Source organism: Gossypium raimondii, chromosome 2 (genome assembly GCF_025698545.1).
Source record: "Gossypium raimondii isolate GPD5lz chromosome 2, ASM2569854v1, whole genome shotgun sequence".
Taxonomy (NCBI): Eukaryota; Viridiplantae; Streptophyta; class Magnoliopsida; order Malvales; family Malvaceae; genus Gossypium; species Gossypium raimondii.
Window position 1 is genome coordinate 42,749,257 of NC_068566.1, and position 17,862 is coordinate 42,767,118.

The window sequence follows — 17,862 nt, forward strand, 5'->3', positions numbered from 1 at the left end:
ATTTACTATAATTTTTAACGGATATGAATATAATATTTTGATGTAAAATGAATACCAAGTGAATAGTTTATGTATTATTGGTGATAAAAAAGTTTGGATACCAACTTAGGCAAGAAGGATTAACTTATATGTTAATTTGTGGGTTGACCTTTTTAAAATAGATATAACAATTTAATTAATATTTTCATTGACAGAGATACTAACTTAAAAAAGAGTAATTTAAATACCACTTGTGATAAAAAATTTTATGTGCCAATATAGAAAATGGTACAATTTAAATACCAATTTGTCAATTAAACCAAATAATAATATTTCTTATATTTTTATTAAAATATTATAAAATTAATTACTCTAAAATAATTTAAATGCATATATTTTACTTTACCTTTATTTTTAAAATAGATATTAAAATTTTCAAAATATACATATTTCTATTTTTTGAGAAAATACTAAATACTCTAATATTAAATTTAACTTTTCAAAAATAATTGAATGACTCCTAATTTAATTAGTATAAATATTCATATAATACAATAAAACATGAGTTTAAATGCATTTAAACCTATTTATTTAAATTTTCGAGCGATACCCTAATTTTCCGAAACAGTTTGACAAATCAATTTATTAACAAATAAATTAAAAAAAAACTAAATAAAGGCCGTTCCTTTCCCTCTTCCATTCCCCCAGTACTTAGTCTAAAACCCTCCCTTTTTCCGTCCTCTAAAACCCCATTGTTTCACTTTTTATTTATTTATTTGTTGTTGATTGAAGAAGATGCAGCAAAGATCACAAGATATTGTGTTTACAAAACGGCCGTACATCGAAGATGTCGGGCCACGAAGAATGTGAGTCCCTCGGTTTTTTTTTTTTCTATTGTTTTTCGTTTTGTGTTTAATTATATTTTGAATTTACTCATGCCTTTTTTTTATTTATAATTCCATTGATATGTATGCAGTAAAAGCATCAAATTCTCTATGTTTTCGGATTCAGAGATAGCCAAAGCTGCCGAAGTTCAAGTATATAAGGGTGTTTACTATGATCTTCAAAGCCGCCCCATTGAAGGCGGCTTATTGGATCCTCGAATGGTACTCAAAACGTACTTTTGTTATATCAATTTATTATTTCTTTTACGTGATTTAGTTTTTTTTTTTTTAGTGAAGTTTGTGATTTTACTTTTTTGCTTTATGGGTGTTTTAAGGGTCCTCCAAATAAGTCCGGCAAATGCGCAACCTGCGATGGAAGTTTCGGGGACTGTCCAGGGCATTACGGATACTTACCTCTTGTCCTCCCTGTTTATAATGTTGGGTATTTAAGTACAATTTTAGACATTTTAAAGTGCATTTGTAAGGTAATTAATAAACATGACCTGAATTTTTTTAAAATTTTGATTTAATTGAACTGAAGCACAGTCTTGATCTATGTTTCTTTTTTTATTCCCGGTTTTCTGTTTACAGTCTTGTTCTCGTATTCTTTTGGATGATAAATTAGCCAAAGATTATCTGAAAAAGATGAGAGCTCCAAAGACTGAACCATTAAAGAAGGCTGAGATAATGAAAAGTGTAGTAAAGAAATGTACTGCTATGGCTGGTGGTAAAGCTGTGAAGTGCTCGAGATGTGGATATCTAAATGGTTTGGATTCTATATTTTTCTTGTACTTAAATATAATTTTTTACATGATGTGTGCATCATCTTTTTGAGTAAAAAACAAAAAAAGGCTCGTGTTGGTTACAGTAATTGCTAGATAGGTTTTTCTTGAGGTTATTTTGCTTGTCTAGTTCGTTTTCTGCTGTTCTCATTGAATGTGTCTTTCTGCACTGTGTGATAATTGATGTGAGATTCTAAGCTGGATATGCTAATTGTTTGTCTAGTTCGGTAATTGCTAGATAGGGTTTTATGATTGTATGAAATGAAACCAGGTAGGAATTACTTTTCCTTTTAATGGTTTTTAGGTACAGTGAAGAAGGCTCCAAAGATGATAGGGGTTTTTCATGATCGTTCAAAAGTTAATGACAACAGTTTGGAAGAATTGAAATCTGCCATTTCACACACAAAAGAGTCCAAGTCGTCCATCAACACTTCTTCTGTTCTGAACCCCGTCAAAGTCCTTTCTCTTTTTAAGAGGATGACTGATGTGGTAAATTGTATGCCTTCTTTTTTTCATTGCACTTATCACATGTTGGAGCAAGCATGTTAAACAAACAAATAAATAGATAAAGAAAATTTTCTTTTCTGTTCTTTTATAAATTTTCTTCACTTGGCTTTTTCAATAACACGAGATGTTCTGTATTTCATTGTCCACAGGACTGTGAATTGCTTTATCTTTCTGATAGACCTGAGAAGTTCATTATTACGAATATTGCTGTGCCACCTACAGCTATCCGACCTTCAGTCCCTGTGGATGGGTCGCAGAGGTTCCAATAGAAAATATCTCACTCTATTTTATACTATGCATTCTCCATTTTGTTTAGTGGATATCAGGTTTATCTCTGCTAGTTGCTAGTAGGAGAGGTTATAAAAGTATAATAATTTTTACAATTCTCCTCTTTCCATGTTGCAGCAATGAAAATGACATTACTGAGAGGTTGAAAAGAATTATTCAGGCAAATAGTAGCCTTCGTCAGCAATTAGTAGATTCAAATGCTGCATTTCATTGTCTGGTATGAAAATACATCCTGGCACCTAATATGTACCTGCAGGAATTTAGGTCATTGTTGAATCTGTTATTACTATATTATTTGTATTTATGGAGGTTGATTGGGTCTTGGGATACGCAACATGAGAGAGTTCTATTCACCTACCATCTCACCTTGAAGAGGGAAGCCTTGAGCTTTAAATATTGAAGTGTCTATTTCTTGATTGTTTGAATGATTAATGATATTATTGTACTCAATCATTCATATTTGGTCATGCTGATTGATTTTGTTTTTCATATTGTATTGCCTATTGCCTTTTCATTCCCTTTAGTTGAATTTCTATCTTTTTCCTCTGTATTTCTCTATAACCTTGACTGGACCTCCTATTTGTTTGGATATCTCCTTGACCCCATGTGTTATTGTTAATCTTGTACTTTGCATAGAACAGCTTCAGATTTTTAAGTTTAGCATGCTGTTGCTCTCACTTTTAGCTGTTTTCTTATGGCTGTATGGAGATTTTCTGATATAGAAATGCCACAACCTTAGTTGACTGCCAGAAGTCAAAGCACAGAAAAAGAGAGATCAATATAGGGTGTTGTGTGGAGTGGGGTAGGCGTGCAATTAAGTTGTTTTAGAAAAATGCAAGACTGTTTGGATACCACCATGATTAAAGCTATCTAAGTTAGAGAGTGCTGATGCTACCACAATCACTAGTAAATTCTTTAGCTTCAGTTTTTGTTGGTGAGAGTATGAGGTTGCTTTTAAATGAAGCCTGGAGAGATACTTTAATGATCAATAATAAAAAGACCATATAGGACTAGAAGAGGTATGTTCTCAAGTCTCTTGTTAGAGCAGGAATGCTGAATGCCAGAGTTGATGTGATAAAATTGCATGTGGCTGTTGCAGATATTTTTTCTTTCTCTTTGAATATCATTTACATTGTCTCATGTTGAAGATTTTACTTTAGAATGGCTGGGATTTGCTTCAAGTAGATGTTGCACAATACATCAATAGTGATGTTCGTGGTGTTCCTACTGAAATGCAACCGGCAAGACCACTGAGTGGCTTTCTTCAGCGCCTAAAAGGGAAGCAGGGACGGTTTCGTGGGAACTTATCTGGAAAACGTGTTGAATTTACTGGTCGGACTGTTATATCACCTGACCCCAATCTGAAAATCACTGAGGTCTGGTTCCTAGTAAGGTTTAAGCAAGTTTTAGGATTTTGAGATCTTGGTTCCCTGATGGTGTACTTGTTCAGGTGGCTATTCCAATCCATATGGCTCGGATTTTAAGTTATCCAGAACGTGTTTCCAGTCACAATATAGAGAAGCTAAGGCAGTGTGTTCGTAATGGCCCATCCAAATACCCTGGTGCAGTGAAGGTCAGATATCCCGATGGTTCTGCGAGGTGCATCACTCTTGCATCTTCTTACTTTTATCCTTATTTTGATATTCAGAATCGTTTCTTTGCCAATGACGTGGGGTTACTCTTTAATTTTACAGGCTCTTGATAGGTGATTATAGAAAGCGTCTTGCTGATGAACTAAAGTTTGGTTGTATTGTTGACCGCCATTTAGAAGATGGAGATATCGTTCTATTCAATAGACAGCCAAGCTTGCATAGAATGTCGATCATGTGCCATAGGGTAATTACTAGTTGGGGACATACTAAATTGCAGTATGCAGTCGTACTTTTTTCTCTTTATCCAAGCTGTTGCTTGATCATATTTTTCATGCCATGAATGCAGGCAAGAATAATGCCGTGGAGAACGTTACGATTCAATGAATCTGTTTGTAACCCATATAATGCTGATTTTGATGGTGATGAAATGAACATGCATGTCCCACAAACAGAAGAGGCTCGGACAGAGGCACTCATGTTGATGGGGGTAAATTCTTTAATGTTATACCATCTTTAAAATTGTACCTGTGGGTTTTTCATGTGCACTTTGTTTTTATAATTCCCCCAACTTTTCAAATGGGTGTGAATTTTTTATCTTTAACATTTTTCCTAAATTTTGAACCACAATATAGCAGTAATGCTAATGGTTTGATATGAAATGTATTGAGATATAAACCCCTAAACCCTAGAACTGCTACTTAGCACTTTTTCCTGTTATTTTAGATAAATCTGGAAATTTCTTCATCTGACATATTGTGCTTGTATCTAGGTGCAAAATAATTTGTGCACGCCAAAAAATGGAGAAGTTTTGGTTGCTTCCACTCAAGATTTTTTAACATCTTCCTTCCTTATTACTAGGAGAGATACCTTTTATGACCGTGCAACTTTTTCTCTGATATGTTCCTACATGGGTGATGCAATGGATCTTATAGATTTGCCCACTCCAACATTACTTAAGGTAAAATCTAATGTCCTTTTTAGTACTTTTTTGCCTATATGTTATTCTATTTATTATTGACTTTAGTCTTTGTGACATAGCCTGTAGAGCTTTGGACCGGTAAGCAATTGTTCAATGTTCTATTACGCCCACATGCAAGTGTGAGAGTTTACTTGAATCTTACCGTTAAGGAGAGAAACTACTCAAGGAAGATCGCCAAAAGGATTGGTGATAAAGAAATAGAAGTAGAAACAATGTGCCCTAATGATGGATTTGTCTATATTCGGAATAGTGAACTTCTATGTGGGCAATTGGGGAAGGCTACTTTAGGTGAGTCTTGCTTTATTTCTTAATTTTTACTATGTATACTGTTTTTTTTTTTAAATTTTTTCAAATCAATTGTTGTGTTGTTTTTTGTATGATTCTTATTTGTTTGATTCTCCATTGATTCATGGAAAAGTGTATTGTTGAAACACCTCTTAGATTAATTTAATAATGATGAGACTTGATGAATTCCAACTGCATCTAGTCTTTTTAGGGTGAGACAAGATCTGTTGTGTGGTAATTTGATTTGGTATGTTGAGAGGATTAGTGATAAAAGTTTAGACCTACTTTTTGTAGGGTAAAATGAGGAGAATATACTTCTTGTTAGTCATTCTTTACAGTATATTTTCATTTGGACTTTGCACTCTACTAGCTATTATTACTCCCCATTTGCCACAATTTCATTTTTCCTAAACCTTAAGGAAGCCTGTTGCACACACTTGTAGCTGCCCATTGGTGTTGCAGAGCTAGTTCTAATCTACCCTTTTTTACTTTCTTCTGCTGTTTCGTGGTTTCCTGTGATTACCTTCTGTATGAAATATTTAAAATAAGTGTCATTGGTTTACAGCATTAATTAATGGGGCGAACTTAGGTTTATAACAAATTGCTTTAGGCTAGACATGGTATTAACCTGTTTATGAGTCCCCTTCCTATTATGGGTTTATATTAGGTTGCAAAATTCACAGTAAGTTGAAGTCTTCTCTGATGAACTAAATACAGGTGAAACCCAATAGAGTGGTGTCCTGCATCAATTCTAAGAGCTGAACATATCTTATCTGTTTTCATAGTTTCTGATGCTAATAGTTGATGTAAGACATTAACTGTTGTTTTTGAAGTTTGCTATCTATTTATTTACTTATTTTTTAACATCCTGGAGTCTCTTTGGCTTTAGTTATGATATTCTCAATTTCTTATATCCTCCAACATGAATCCAGGAAATGGAAACAAGGATGGACTGTATTCTATTCTTCTCAGAGACTACAATGCCCATGCTGCTGCTACCTGCATGAATCGGCTAGCTAAGATGAGGTAACCATATGGCCCAAGATTTTATGTGCGAAATTTTTTCTGTCATTGGTTCTTAGGTTCAAATGTGAACATTTTGGTTGCTTGTATGACTCCAAGTGCTTTGTGTTTTTGTGAGAGCAAGTTCATGACTTGCCATTCTTTTCTGAAAACATTTCTTTCAACTCTTTGTCTAGAATATTATAACATGGATTTCATATTGTTTGTAGTAGTCTCATTAATAATACATGTTATTGTTTCTGAAGAATCTCTCTTTCCCCTTTTCGATTTATTCCAATGTGTTTAAAGAAATTATAGCTCATATGTGGCTTGTGCTCTCTTTCTATCCTCTTCATGTGCTTCTATGCAGTGCTCGTTGGATAGGGAATCATGGCTTTTCGATTGGAATTGATGATGTCCAACCGGGAAAACGTTTGAATGATGCAAAAGGAGTAACACTTTCAGGAAATTATAAAAAATGTGATGAACAGATACAGATGTTTAATGAGGGGAAGCTACAGCTTAAACCGGGTTGTGATGCTGCTCAAACACTAGAAGCTAATATAACTGAAGTATTGAATAAAATTCGGGATGAAACGGGGAAGGTAAGGATTGGAGCTATGTTGTAGCATTTCTGTTTGAATGTAATAATTAGGTGCTACTAGAATACTTTCATTTCCTTAAATCTTTCAAGTTCATCTCATGTTCCATATAGTTGGAACCATGTATTTGTTTCCGGAATGATGATATTATCTGAAGACTATTTTGTTTATGGCTTATGAGAATTGCTTTGAAACAGGTATGCATGAGAGAACTACATTGGAGAAACAGTCCACTGATCATGTCGCAATGTGGTTCCAAGGGTTCTGCTATAAATATAAGTCAAATGATTGCATGTGTTGGTCAGCAGTCAGTTGGGGGACGTCGTGCTCCTAATGGATTTATAGATCGTAGCCTTCCTCATTTTCATAGAGGATCAAAAACACCAGCGGTAAGTTTATTTTATATTTATTTAGCTCTTGACATCTAAATACTTTATTTTATTGGGGCTAAAGCCTAAGCTTTTAGATTTTAGTTATCTGTCAAATAAACAAGGAAGGAGATTTTATACTTTCAGCAAGTATTATTTTTTGTGCAATCTTTGTTGGTATGAACAAGTCCTATCATAGTGATTTACACTTTGAAGCAAATCCTGTCTATCTATGTTTAGAGAGCTATCATACCATTTGACACTAGTGTAGAGAAACAAGTATCTCATGTAATTTTATTTTAGAAATTGAGTCTTGTTGTGCGTTGTGCCTAGTTTCTAATTTTCTGCAATACTTTATAGTTGTTTTCTAACTTTCTAAGTAGCATAGATTTTACAAGAGTTGACTATTTTTGTTCTCTTTAAGTTAGTAGGCTAGTAAATTGCTACTTTATGAATCTTGGTAAGGAATAGTATATGATTACTTTATGAATCTTGCTGAAGGAATTGTTAAGGCTTTTATTAATGAAAGTAAGCTAGTTGGGGTAGCTAGGGCTTCAGGCATTGTAGTTGCAGGGCAAGTATCTCTTATAGTTGTTTTCTATCATATAAAATGTTCAAAATGTTTACAGGATTGCATGGTAGCGGAATCTGGTAGTTGGAAGATGATCCCTTATCATGTTATGGTCTTTTTTTTATCAGAGATGGTTATTTCTTTATGGGGTGCATGTTTTATTTGCCATAGATTACATACTACTGCTTTTTTATGGCTCTGAACAGTAAAGGTATACTGAGTTGCTAAAATTTAAAAGAATAGCTGAAAATGCTAGAAATAACATTTTCGTTTAGGAGGTAAGCATTCTAATTTTCTTTCATCACCTCATATGGAAAATTTTGATGACAACTGAAAAATCTTTTATTCATGATACAGTCTGTCTTGCACCTTTTTGAAAAAAGTACAGGGGATTTGATGGAATCTGACAAAGTTCTGGCCGTACAATTTTGTGATTTTTGCAGGCTAAAGGCTTTGTTGCAAATTCATTCTACAGCGGTTTGACAGCTACAGAGTTTTTCTTTCACACGATGGGTGGGCGAGAAGGCCTTGTGGATACAGCTGTATGAATGATCTCATTTTTCATTTTGTTGTCCTTTGAAGTTGTGATGGAATCTGTTTTACTGTAGTTACAGATAGTAGACTGTTAGTACACATGGGTGTTTGCTTGTTTATGTTTCATCTGGCATGGTCATATTTGCTACTTTTGCAACCTGATGTTGTGCTTTGCTTCCTCTATCCCTAAATTTAGTCCAGTTCCCCAAAATTTTGATCCACTGCTAGAAGTAGACAATCACTTAGGATGTCTTTTAGGCTGAGATATTAAAAATGCTCCTGGATTATTCCACTTTTCCTAGGAAGCACTATATTTTTATCGTATCCAAATAAGCCCATGTCTCTTTGATTTGTGCCCAATAATTATGTCAATTGAAAGATTGATTAATGATAAGGGATTATTTAGGTATACATTAAAGGTGAAGGGCTTATTTGGGTGCAAATCAGTGGTCACTGCCTTTTTGGATGGAAATAATAAAATGTTAAAGTTTAGGTTTTTTTTTTTTTTGTTGTTGTTGTTGTTGTTGTTTGTGTCAGTTTTCTTTTATAAATTGACCTTTGTTGTAAATGTAAAGTAATAAAAAATATATATCTCTCTTAAATTTTGGTATCGTAATTTCAGCATGGACTGATAATGTGGACAGTCACTCGTTGGGACTACTAGACTGATTTATTACCAATAAAAGAGAACCTTTTGCTATTATGTATTTTCAGTTTTGGGACTTGTACTTGCTTTAAATTGATTGGATCTGTCTTTCTTTTTGGCATTTGTTGACCTTGTTTAGAAAGTTTATCTTATCACCGTTACAAGTAATAAACTGCAGCAACTTTTGAATTGTTCTATTCTGCATCATATCTACCGCAAGTCCATTTTAATTTCCATTCAAGACATATGTTGGGGGCACGCAGAATTTTTTATGGAATTGTTGCGGTACATTACTGTTATGATATGCATACATGTGAAGGGCTGAATTAGATTCAAGTTGATTGAAAGGAAAATGGTTGGGGCTCAAATAAACATTGCTGTTGGTACCTTTTGCCTATTGTAGGTAAAAACAGCTGAGACAGGATACATGTCTCGCAGACTGATCAAAGCATTGGAGGACTTGAGCATTCATTATGATAACACTTGTCGCAATGCAAGTGGATGCATAGTGCAATTTATTTATGGGGATGATGGCATGGATCCTGCATCTATGGAGGGAAAAAGTGGATTTCCTTTGAATTTTGATAGATTATTAATGAAAGTAAAGGTGAGGAACCCTGTCCCTCTCAGCAGGTTTTGTAAATTTTGTAATAGGTAGGATAGATGAACTTGACATTATGTTGTTGATGTCCACCTACAGGCTACCTGTCCTCCAGTTGATCAGAAATACTTACCTGCTGATGCTATACCACAAATGTTAGAAGAGCAGGTAGTCAAACATGATCCAGATGGGGTTTGCTCTGAAGCCTTCAAAAAATCTCTGAAAGGGTTCCTTGAAGGTCAGAAGAATGAACTAAAGAGAGTGATGCAGTTGGTTAGCAATTCTGCACAGAAGAGTGAGATACTTGAGGATGTTAGCCATAAAATATGTGGTATCACTGATAGGCAGTTGGAGGTAACTATTGCCATTACGTAATAACTGCCTCATACATCTGACTTTTTCTGTTGCTTGAGTTTCCTTATGCCAAAGTGTCATGATTTTAAAAATTTTGCATGGACTTAAAAGACTTAGGAAAATTGGTAGAGTAATTTATGCGTGCATGAGCATGAAAATTTTGACAGTTCACATGTTCATACATGTGTCTGTGGCCCGTGAGACATGCATATACTTCCTGTACCATTACGAATGAGCACTTTTTCATATTTAAATGTCCCAAAATCAATATTCTGATATCTAGAATTATTTTATTTTCCCGAATTAACCTTCAAAATCTTCATGGCAATTTTCACCTTTAACTCTTCATCTTTAAAAGGAGTTAGGAAAGGGTTATAATCATCTGATGGAGAGTAATATCCTGTGATTGATATCATGTGCTCCTTTATCTAAATGCTTCTATACTCCAGCCTTCTTTACATGCTTAAAAAAAGCAGTTGCCTCTGATGATAGTCTTTTACAATACTTTAGGTTTTCATCAGAATTTGCATTGGTCGTTATCGCTCAAAAGTAATTGAAGCTGGAACCGCCATTGGAGCTATTGGAGCTCAGAGTATTGGTGAACCTGGAACACAGATGACATTGAAGACATTTCACTTTGCTGGAGTTGCAAGCATGAGTATCCTTTAAAGGATTTCATTGATTTCATTAATTTCATTAACCTGAAATCCCAATTATTAATTACTATGGCCTTGAACACATTTTCAGTATGATTCCTCAGCTCTGTTTTAGATATTACACAAGGAGTTCCTCGTATCAAAGAAATCATTAATGCAGCCAAAAAAATTAGCACTCCCATAATTACTGCAGAACTTGAGTTTGATAGTAATGTGAACGTTGCACGGATGGTAAAAGGTCGAATTGAGAAAACTGTTTTAGGACAGGTATGAAATAATCTGTTGAAACTGTAGTTATCTCATTTTCCATCTTTCTTGATTTTATAGCTTCTTAATATTTATTAATCAGTTGGATCTTAATGTATATGTTGTCTGATCTTGTAACAGCAGCTTTAACTTAATTTATTCTTCTCAGAGCCTCAGGCATATTTAATTATACGTTTATGGAAGTCTCAGTTCTTGGACTTTAGCTGTTGCCTGTTGGATTTGGTTTCTTATGCTCTCATTAAAAAAAAATGCTATTTGTTTTGTCTACTTGTTCTCCTATGGGTTGATTGTTTCTGTAGTTGACTTTCTTCTTATCATGCAGGTTGCTAAGAGCATCAAGATTGTAATGACTTCAAGATTAGCATCAGTTGTAATCTCCCTTGACATGGAAAGAATCCAAGACGCACAATTGCATATAGATGCAAATGTTGTGAAAGAATCAATTTTGCAAACACCGAAGCTGAAACTAAAGGAGCAGGTCAGATTTCCTATTTATGGCCTTGACTGATACTCTGGATTGTTAACTTCTCCTGTTATGTTACTCTGCAGCATGTGAAGGTTTTGGATGTTAAAAAGTTGGAAGTAGTTCCTCCAGCTGATAGAAGTAGAATTCATTTTGAACTTCATTCTCTTAAAAATCTGCTTCCACTGGTTGTGGTAAAGGTGAGGCTTCAGATTATCTTCGTGATTGGAAAAGTTCAGAGTATATGTGTGCTTATTTCAGTGTTTTCAATGTTTCTTGGATGATAGGGCATAAAAACTGTTGAACGTGTTGTTATTGCTGAGAAGAAAAAAGACAATAAAAGTCAGAACAAAGAAGCGAAAAAGCTTTACCAGTTGTTTGTAGAAGGGTTAGTTTGATTTAAAACTTATATCCCTGTTTTTCTCTTCGAAGTGGTTTCAGATGTGCCTTAAACCTGCAACTTGTGTTGTAAAATAGTATATTTTGGAGAAAGTGGAGAGAAATCAATTCTAACTTATTTTGGTGATTATGTCTAAGTTTTATTTCTTTCCTAATTGCAACCTTGTCTATCTCCTACCCATCGGGAAGGGTGGGGATTAGTTTTTTTTCCTACTCAAAAAAAGTGGACAAGTCTGCTGGAAAAACTAGATAACAAAAAAATGAATTACTAGGACAAGGGCACTGAGGGAAGAAAAGAATGCAGCTCAAAAGCTTGTCGAACGACAATGAAGAAAATCACATTTCTTCTGGTTGGAAGACAGGCTGCAACAGTGAGCTGCTACATGTGGAATACTTTATAATTACCTGATGGAGCTGAATTCCACTAGCAAAATGAAGAGAATATCATTTGAATCTGGTGATGTACCAACTTAGAAATAGAATGTCATTCTGGCCGTGTTATAGAGGCTTTATAATCTGAGTTCAGGGCAGGAACAATAAATTCCTGTAGCAAAATGAAAGAGTGTGGAAGGAGATGACGGCAGAAAAATGGAATTTAGCATGTTGATGAATAGTTCTTCAAACATGTCTTGCTTGTAATGCATACTGTTTTCTCAAAAATTATTGCACCATTTCCTACCTTGTAAGAGCTCCTTCCTAACTGTTACAAATATCATGTACATTTTCAGCATGGGACTCCAAACTGTTATGGGTGTTGAAGGAATTGATGGACGGAAGACAATGAGTAACCATGTTATGGAAATGCTGCAGATATTGGGAATTGAAGCTGCAAGATCATGCATAATCAATGAGATAGCAGCAACTATGGCAAGTCACGGAATGAGCATAGACATACGCCATATGATGCTTCTAGGAGACGTGATGACATTTAGGGTTGGTTTTTTTTGCTTACACAGATTGCCTCCTACTTAGCAATTAAAGAACAGTAGTGTTTCTTTTCCATTTTTCTTTCTATAAATGAATATTTAGATTACATTCAAATTTCCAGGACAATGTATAACGGCATTTAGATTATTATTGCATCAGGGGGAAGTTCTTGGCATCACAAGATTTGGAATCCAAAAAATGGACAAAAGTATATTGATGCTGGCTTCATTTGAGAAGACAGGTGATCACCTTTTTAATGCTTCTGTTAATGGGAGGGATGACAAGATTGAGGGGGTTACCGAGTGCATCATCATGGGCATCCCGATGCAATTAGGCACCGGAATACTCAAAGTTATGCAGAGGTAAGCATGCAACACATTTTCTAATATTCTGTTTTATTGCACTATTACTTGTTTACGGTATTCTCTGGGCAACCATCAACAAATTAGATTCTCTAGTGAAGTAGTAATGCAATTTGAGGAAGAAAACACGCAGAAATCAAAAGAATTAGGACTGTAAAATGTGTTAGATAAAAGTCGGAACGTTAGAGAACTTAGGGTTTTAAAAAAACCCCTAGTTTCTCTATAATAATTCAAAGAAAACAATAATATTATGGCTGTAAATCTGTTGCTGCATAATATTTATAATAGACTTTCTTGCATGGACTTTCTAGCGGATGAAGTTTTACTTTTAACCCTAGACTTAACCCTCAAGAAAATTAATAACCTTAGCTGTCCAAGATATATTTAATACTTAAACTAAATATTATAAAATAAGCTGAAATAATAAAATTAAGCTCCTGCATCTTTCTTACCAGCTTGGAGAACTCAGACTCCACTAAGAAAACTTTCACCACTTCAGCAAAAATTTCTGGATCCACTCTTTACAGCTCTTCTTCCGTGATCCAAGTACTTTCACTTGCTGGTTTGTGTAACCATTTCACCAAAAAACTCCTATTATATTACCCCTTCTAGACCTCACCTCTTTAGCATTCAAGAGATCTTCAATAACCTCAATCTTATCTGCGTCTGGTCTAAAATTTCAGCAACATCCCCATTGAAACCCTCAAAAGAATACAAGTCAGAAACATTAGGGCTGATATGCAAATCTGTAAGCAGCTTGATTGCATAAGCACTAGAGCATAGTTTCTTCATGGCCCAAACCTCTTTGACTTCAACTTGTGATAAGTGCCTTTTCAAAACCTTTCTTGCCTCAAATTTACTAGAACTGGGTCTCCCTCTTCAGACCCTTTAATCTTAGCTTCATTAGCATTACTCTCAATGCTAGCTTTCTAGAGCAGCCATCGCCTCTTAATGAATTTCCTGTATATGATCAGCAAAAGCTTCTCCATCATCACTCACCCTAGTTTCAAGTGGAAAAGGAACTAAATCAAGCCATGCCGGAGTTTATTTCCATAAGAAGCTTCAAAAGGTGTCTTCTTAATTGTTCTATCTGTGGAGTTGTTGTATGTGAACTCAGCTTGAGGGATAACCAAATCCCCAACTCTTGACATGATTCCCACCAAAACACCTAAGCATATTTTCTGAAATTCGGGTAACTGCCTCTATTTGCGCATCCAGTTGATGTGCTGAAAATTTCAATTGGGTTCTCATTTTCTTCCACAAAGTCCTCAAAATGTCCTACAGTTTTGACATCTTCATCAGAAACTATACATGTAGGAACGCCATGTAGTCTTATCTCTTCCTTGAAAAACAACTAAGCAATATGAGTAGCATCAGAAGTTTAAGAACAAGGATTGAAATGCACCATCTTCGAAAAAAGATCAACGACAACCTATGAAGCATGAACACAGATATGTAATATGGTACGACACAATCCATGGCAGCACAACAATTATTAAAAAATTAGGATACTGATACGGTTGGATATTGCAATATAAAACATTTTATAAAAAATATTTGATAACAATAATGTTTCATTTAAAAATATATAATAACAATAAAATAATAAATTTTAATCAAATAAGTAAATTTAGCTAAAAAAAATTGTCCTTATCATAACATTTGTTTAATTGAAAATTTTAAAAACAATATATAATAACAATAAAAAATAATGGTTCCCACTTAACTTTTGACTTCACAAAACTCATTTTTCAATGCATCTAGATTCCCAAACCTATTCCCACATTTCCTTATTCCCCATACACGATTCACATTTCCCCATGTTTTCCCCTTTCTTCCTTATTTATTGTCTTTCATTCTTCCGTCATCGTCTCTCTTCTAGCCATGTTTATTTTCATTTTTTGTTTTTGAAAAGTAATTTCAGGGAAAATCAATCATTTTCTCTATGTCCCCTTTTTTGACACGGATGTCTTGATCGTAGTCCAGACCATGTTTGATTTAAAATTTTTTCACAGCATGTCAAGGCGTGTCTTGTATGTATCTGGCTGTGTTGACGGTGTGTCTGCATCGAACATCAGTACACATAGTATGAGGGGGTTTCCGCTTGTTGATGCTTCACAGACCACAACAAAGATTGATCATAACCCTTTGTTGTCTTTGGTAATGCCAAGACACAATCCATGCTCAAATGAGCCCATGGCACTTCTGGCGTAGGTAGGGAGTGTATAACCGTGTATTTGTTGAAGTACTCAGGCCAAATTGACTAGGACACCTTTTATCAAACCTGTCCACATTCTTGTGCATTCTTGGCCAAAAATATCGATTCGCTACTAATTTAATGGTCTTACCTCTTCCAAAGTTCCCTCCCCAGCAATTTCTATGAAGTTCCTTCATAATTTGTTTGCGTAAAGAACCTTCCCTTATGCACAAACGATTGCCTCTAAATCCATACCCATCATGTAACCGATAAGGCAATTCTTTATGTTTAGTTGACCCTTCGTATTCAGAAATTATAAGTTCAAATCATCAGTTAGTTTTATATTGATTCCTCAATTCTTCAAAACCCATCACCTCAACACTTATTGCCATTAGTATTGAAGATCGTTTACTAAGTGCATTTGTCATGATATTTGTCTCACTGGTTTTGCATTTCATTGAGAAATTAAACACACTTAAGGTAGAAACTCCACTTAGCATGACGGTCCTTGAGTCTCTTTTTTGAACTCAAAAACTCGAATGCTTAATGATATGAGTGAACCAGAAATTCTCAATAAGCCAAGTAATGCTCCTAATGTTGAACAAGCCTTACCAAAGCATATAGCTTCTCACTAAAAAATTCTATAGGCCTTCCTTCCTTGCTGAGAACAGTCCTAATTCCTACATGAGATGCATCACATTTGATGACGAATAACTTCTCAAAATCTGGAAATGCAGGAACAAGTGCTTCTGTCATAAAAAAATTTAACCATTTCAAAGGCTTTTGGGGCTGATTTTGGCCATTTAAAGCTGTCCATCTTCAAAAATTTGGTAATAGGACTCATAACAGTGCTGAATTTCTCTATAAACCACCTATAAAATGAAGCCAACTTATGAAAGCTTCGAACATCTTTAAAATTTGTGGTGTAGGACATTCTCTAATGGCACGAACCTTCTCCATATTTGGTTTAATGCCATTAGCAGAGATTACAAACCCCAAAAACAATTTGTATCACACAATTTGCGGATCTAGCATTATAAAAGGGGTTTTGTTCCTCACAAAAATCAGATTTATCAATAAACTACCTTTTGATATGTCATACTGGTTGTGTGCACATTCCAAATCTCCATCTAGGTTCCCACTTAATCTTGTCATAGCCAAGCATAAATAACACAACAATTCTTTAATTGCACATCACAATGCAGCCATTTCTGCTTTTTTATTCCGATTTCCTCTTTCTCAGCCTCTAACATATTGAACCATGGCTTAAAAGAAAACCTTAAGATCTAATTAGGCTCTAATACCAAATTGATGAGGTTTAAAGAAGAAAACATCAATCAAAAGAAAAGCTGTATCTCTAGAATTTCTAGTTTCTTCATAATAATTCAAAGAAAATAATATTATGTCTATAAATCTGTTACAGTATATTTATAATAAACCTTCTTGCAAGTGAAGTTACTAGACTTTTTTGCAAATAAAGTTTTACTCTTAACCCTAGACATAATTCTTAAAAGAAAACTAATGATCTCAGCTGTACAAAATAATTCTAAATATTATAAAATGAACTGAAATAATAAAATAAAATATTATAAAATTAAGCTCCTGTGTCTGGTAATTTGAATTATTGGATTGATGAAGTAAATATAAAAGGCGTCTGACCTCTGGTCAGTGCTGATTATTTAAATTACTTTTTGGTGTAGTTAACAATAGATGTGTTTCGAGGATTTCGTGTTGCTGTGCCTGAAAACCTTTTTTTTTTTAAAATATGTCCTGCTGATGGGAACTAATCTACTGATTATTTACACATTACGGTTCTGTAACCATACAACTCCTAATGTAATCCCCAATTTACTTCCCTGTTTTACCTAAAAAGAATGGATAGGAGTATCTGTTGCTGCTTTCTGGAGATTGTTTGAGCATCCATCCCTCTTCATGAACCAGCTATAATCATTACAGATCTGTTTTTGACCTCTAATATTATTAACCTCGCAAGTAAACTTGCTAGTCTTGTTGGTTTAATGCGGCAGCCATCTTAACTCCCCTAATGGGGTTTGAATAACCAGCTATAATCTGCTGTTTGCATGTTTGGAATCACGTGTTCTTTGGGGCAACCCTAAATGGGTACCAGTTTTTCTAAAATTGGGTCACATAATGTTGCATTAGAGAGGATGATACTTCTTAATGCCCATTGTTTTCCAAAAGTTCTAGTTAACCATTTGCTTTTCCTTATTTGCAGAGTTGATCCCCTTCCTCTGCTTCAATACGGAGCGGATCCTGTTTTATCTTGAGGAGCACACCTCGGTGTGGTACTTTCCATATGCTGTTCAACATAGCAATTTCTCCAATGAAACATGGATTGATTTTTTTTTCTTTTCTTTAGCTATGTAATTAGTAATTCACTGTAGTTTTATAGATATTTCCTTCACAAATTTGAATTTGCACAATGTTAAATAGGAACAGACTCTTATAAAGATTCATTCATTTAACTATATTAATCTAACCTTTTTATATATCCTGCTGCTCTCAACTTCATGTCTTTGATTAAAATTGGTTGACGTTGGAGGTTGTCAATTAAATCTGATTGATAAAAAAATTCGACTTAACTCGAAAAACTTTA

At 34.6% G+C, this 17,862-nt stretch overlaps 1 protein-coding gene across 1 annotated transcript; it reads left to right on the forward strand.

The window, feature by feature from the left end:
* Nucleotides 1-658: 658 nt before the first annotated feature.
* Nucleotides 659-17,757, forward strand: LOC105788913 (DNA-directed RNA polymerase III subunit 1). The gene is made up of 27 exons (XM_012615996.2): nt 659-845; nt 956-1,085; nt 1,199-1,348; nt 1,455-1,629; nt 1,950-2,134; nt 2,302-2,411; nt 2,558-2,657; nt 3,601-3,816; nt 3,891-4,039; nt 4,135-4,276; nt 4,379-4,519; nt 4,802-4,990; nt 5,071-5,299; nt 6,229-6,322; nt 6,669-6,903; nt 7,098-7,289; nt 8,283-8,381; nt 9,423-9,626; nt 9,720-9,974; nt 10,485-10,632; nt 10,746-10,897; nt 11,220-11,375; nt 11,447-11,560; nt 11,648-11,748; nt 12,488-12,692; nt 12,846-13,048; nt 17,482-17,757. The coding sequence occupies exons 1-27, from the start codon at nt 775-777 to the stop codon at nt 17,531-17,533; spliced, it is 4,197 nt and encodes a 1,398-aa protein (XP_012471450.1). The 5' UTR covers nt 659-774; the 3' UTR covers nt 17,534-17,757.
* The last annotated feature ends 105 nt before the right edge of the window (nt 17,758-17,862 follow it).

What these genes read in the sequence shown, in the direction of transcription:
- LOC105788913 (XM_012615996.2), top strand. Translation starts at nt 775, where the DNA reads ATGCAGCAAAGATCACAAGATATTGTGTTTACAAAACGGCCGTACATC. An exon ending in TATCCCGATGGTTCTGCGAG is followed by an intron (nt 4,040 to 4,134) that starts GTGCATCACTCT and finishes TTAATTTTACAG; the next exon opens with GCTCTTGATAGGTGATTATA. An exon ending in AGAAAACTGTTTTAGGACAG is followed by an intron (nt 10,898 to 11,219) that starts GTATGAAATAAT and finishes CTTATCATGCAG; the next exon opens with GTTGCTAAGAGCATCAAGAT.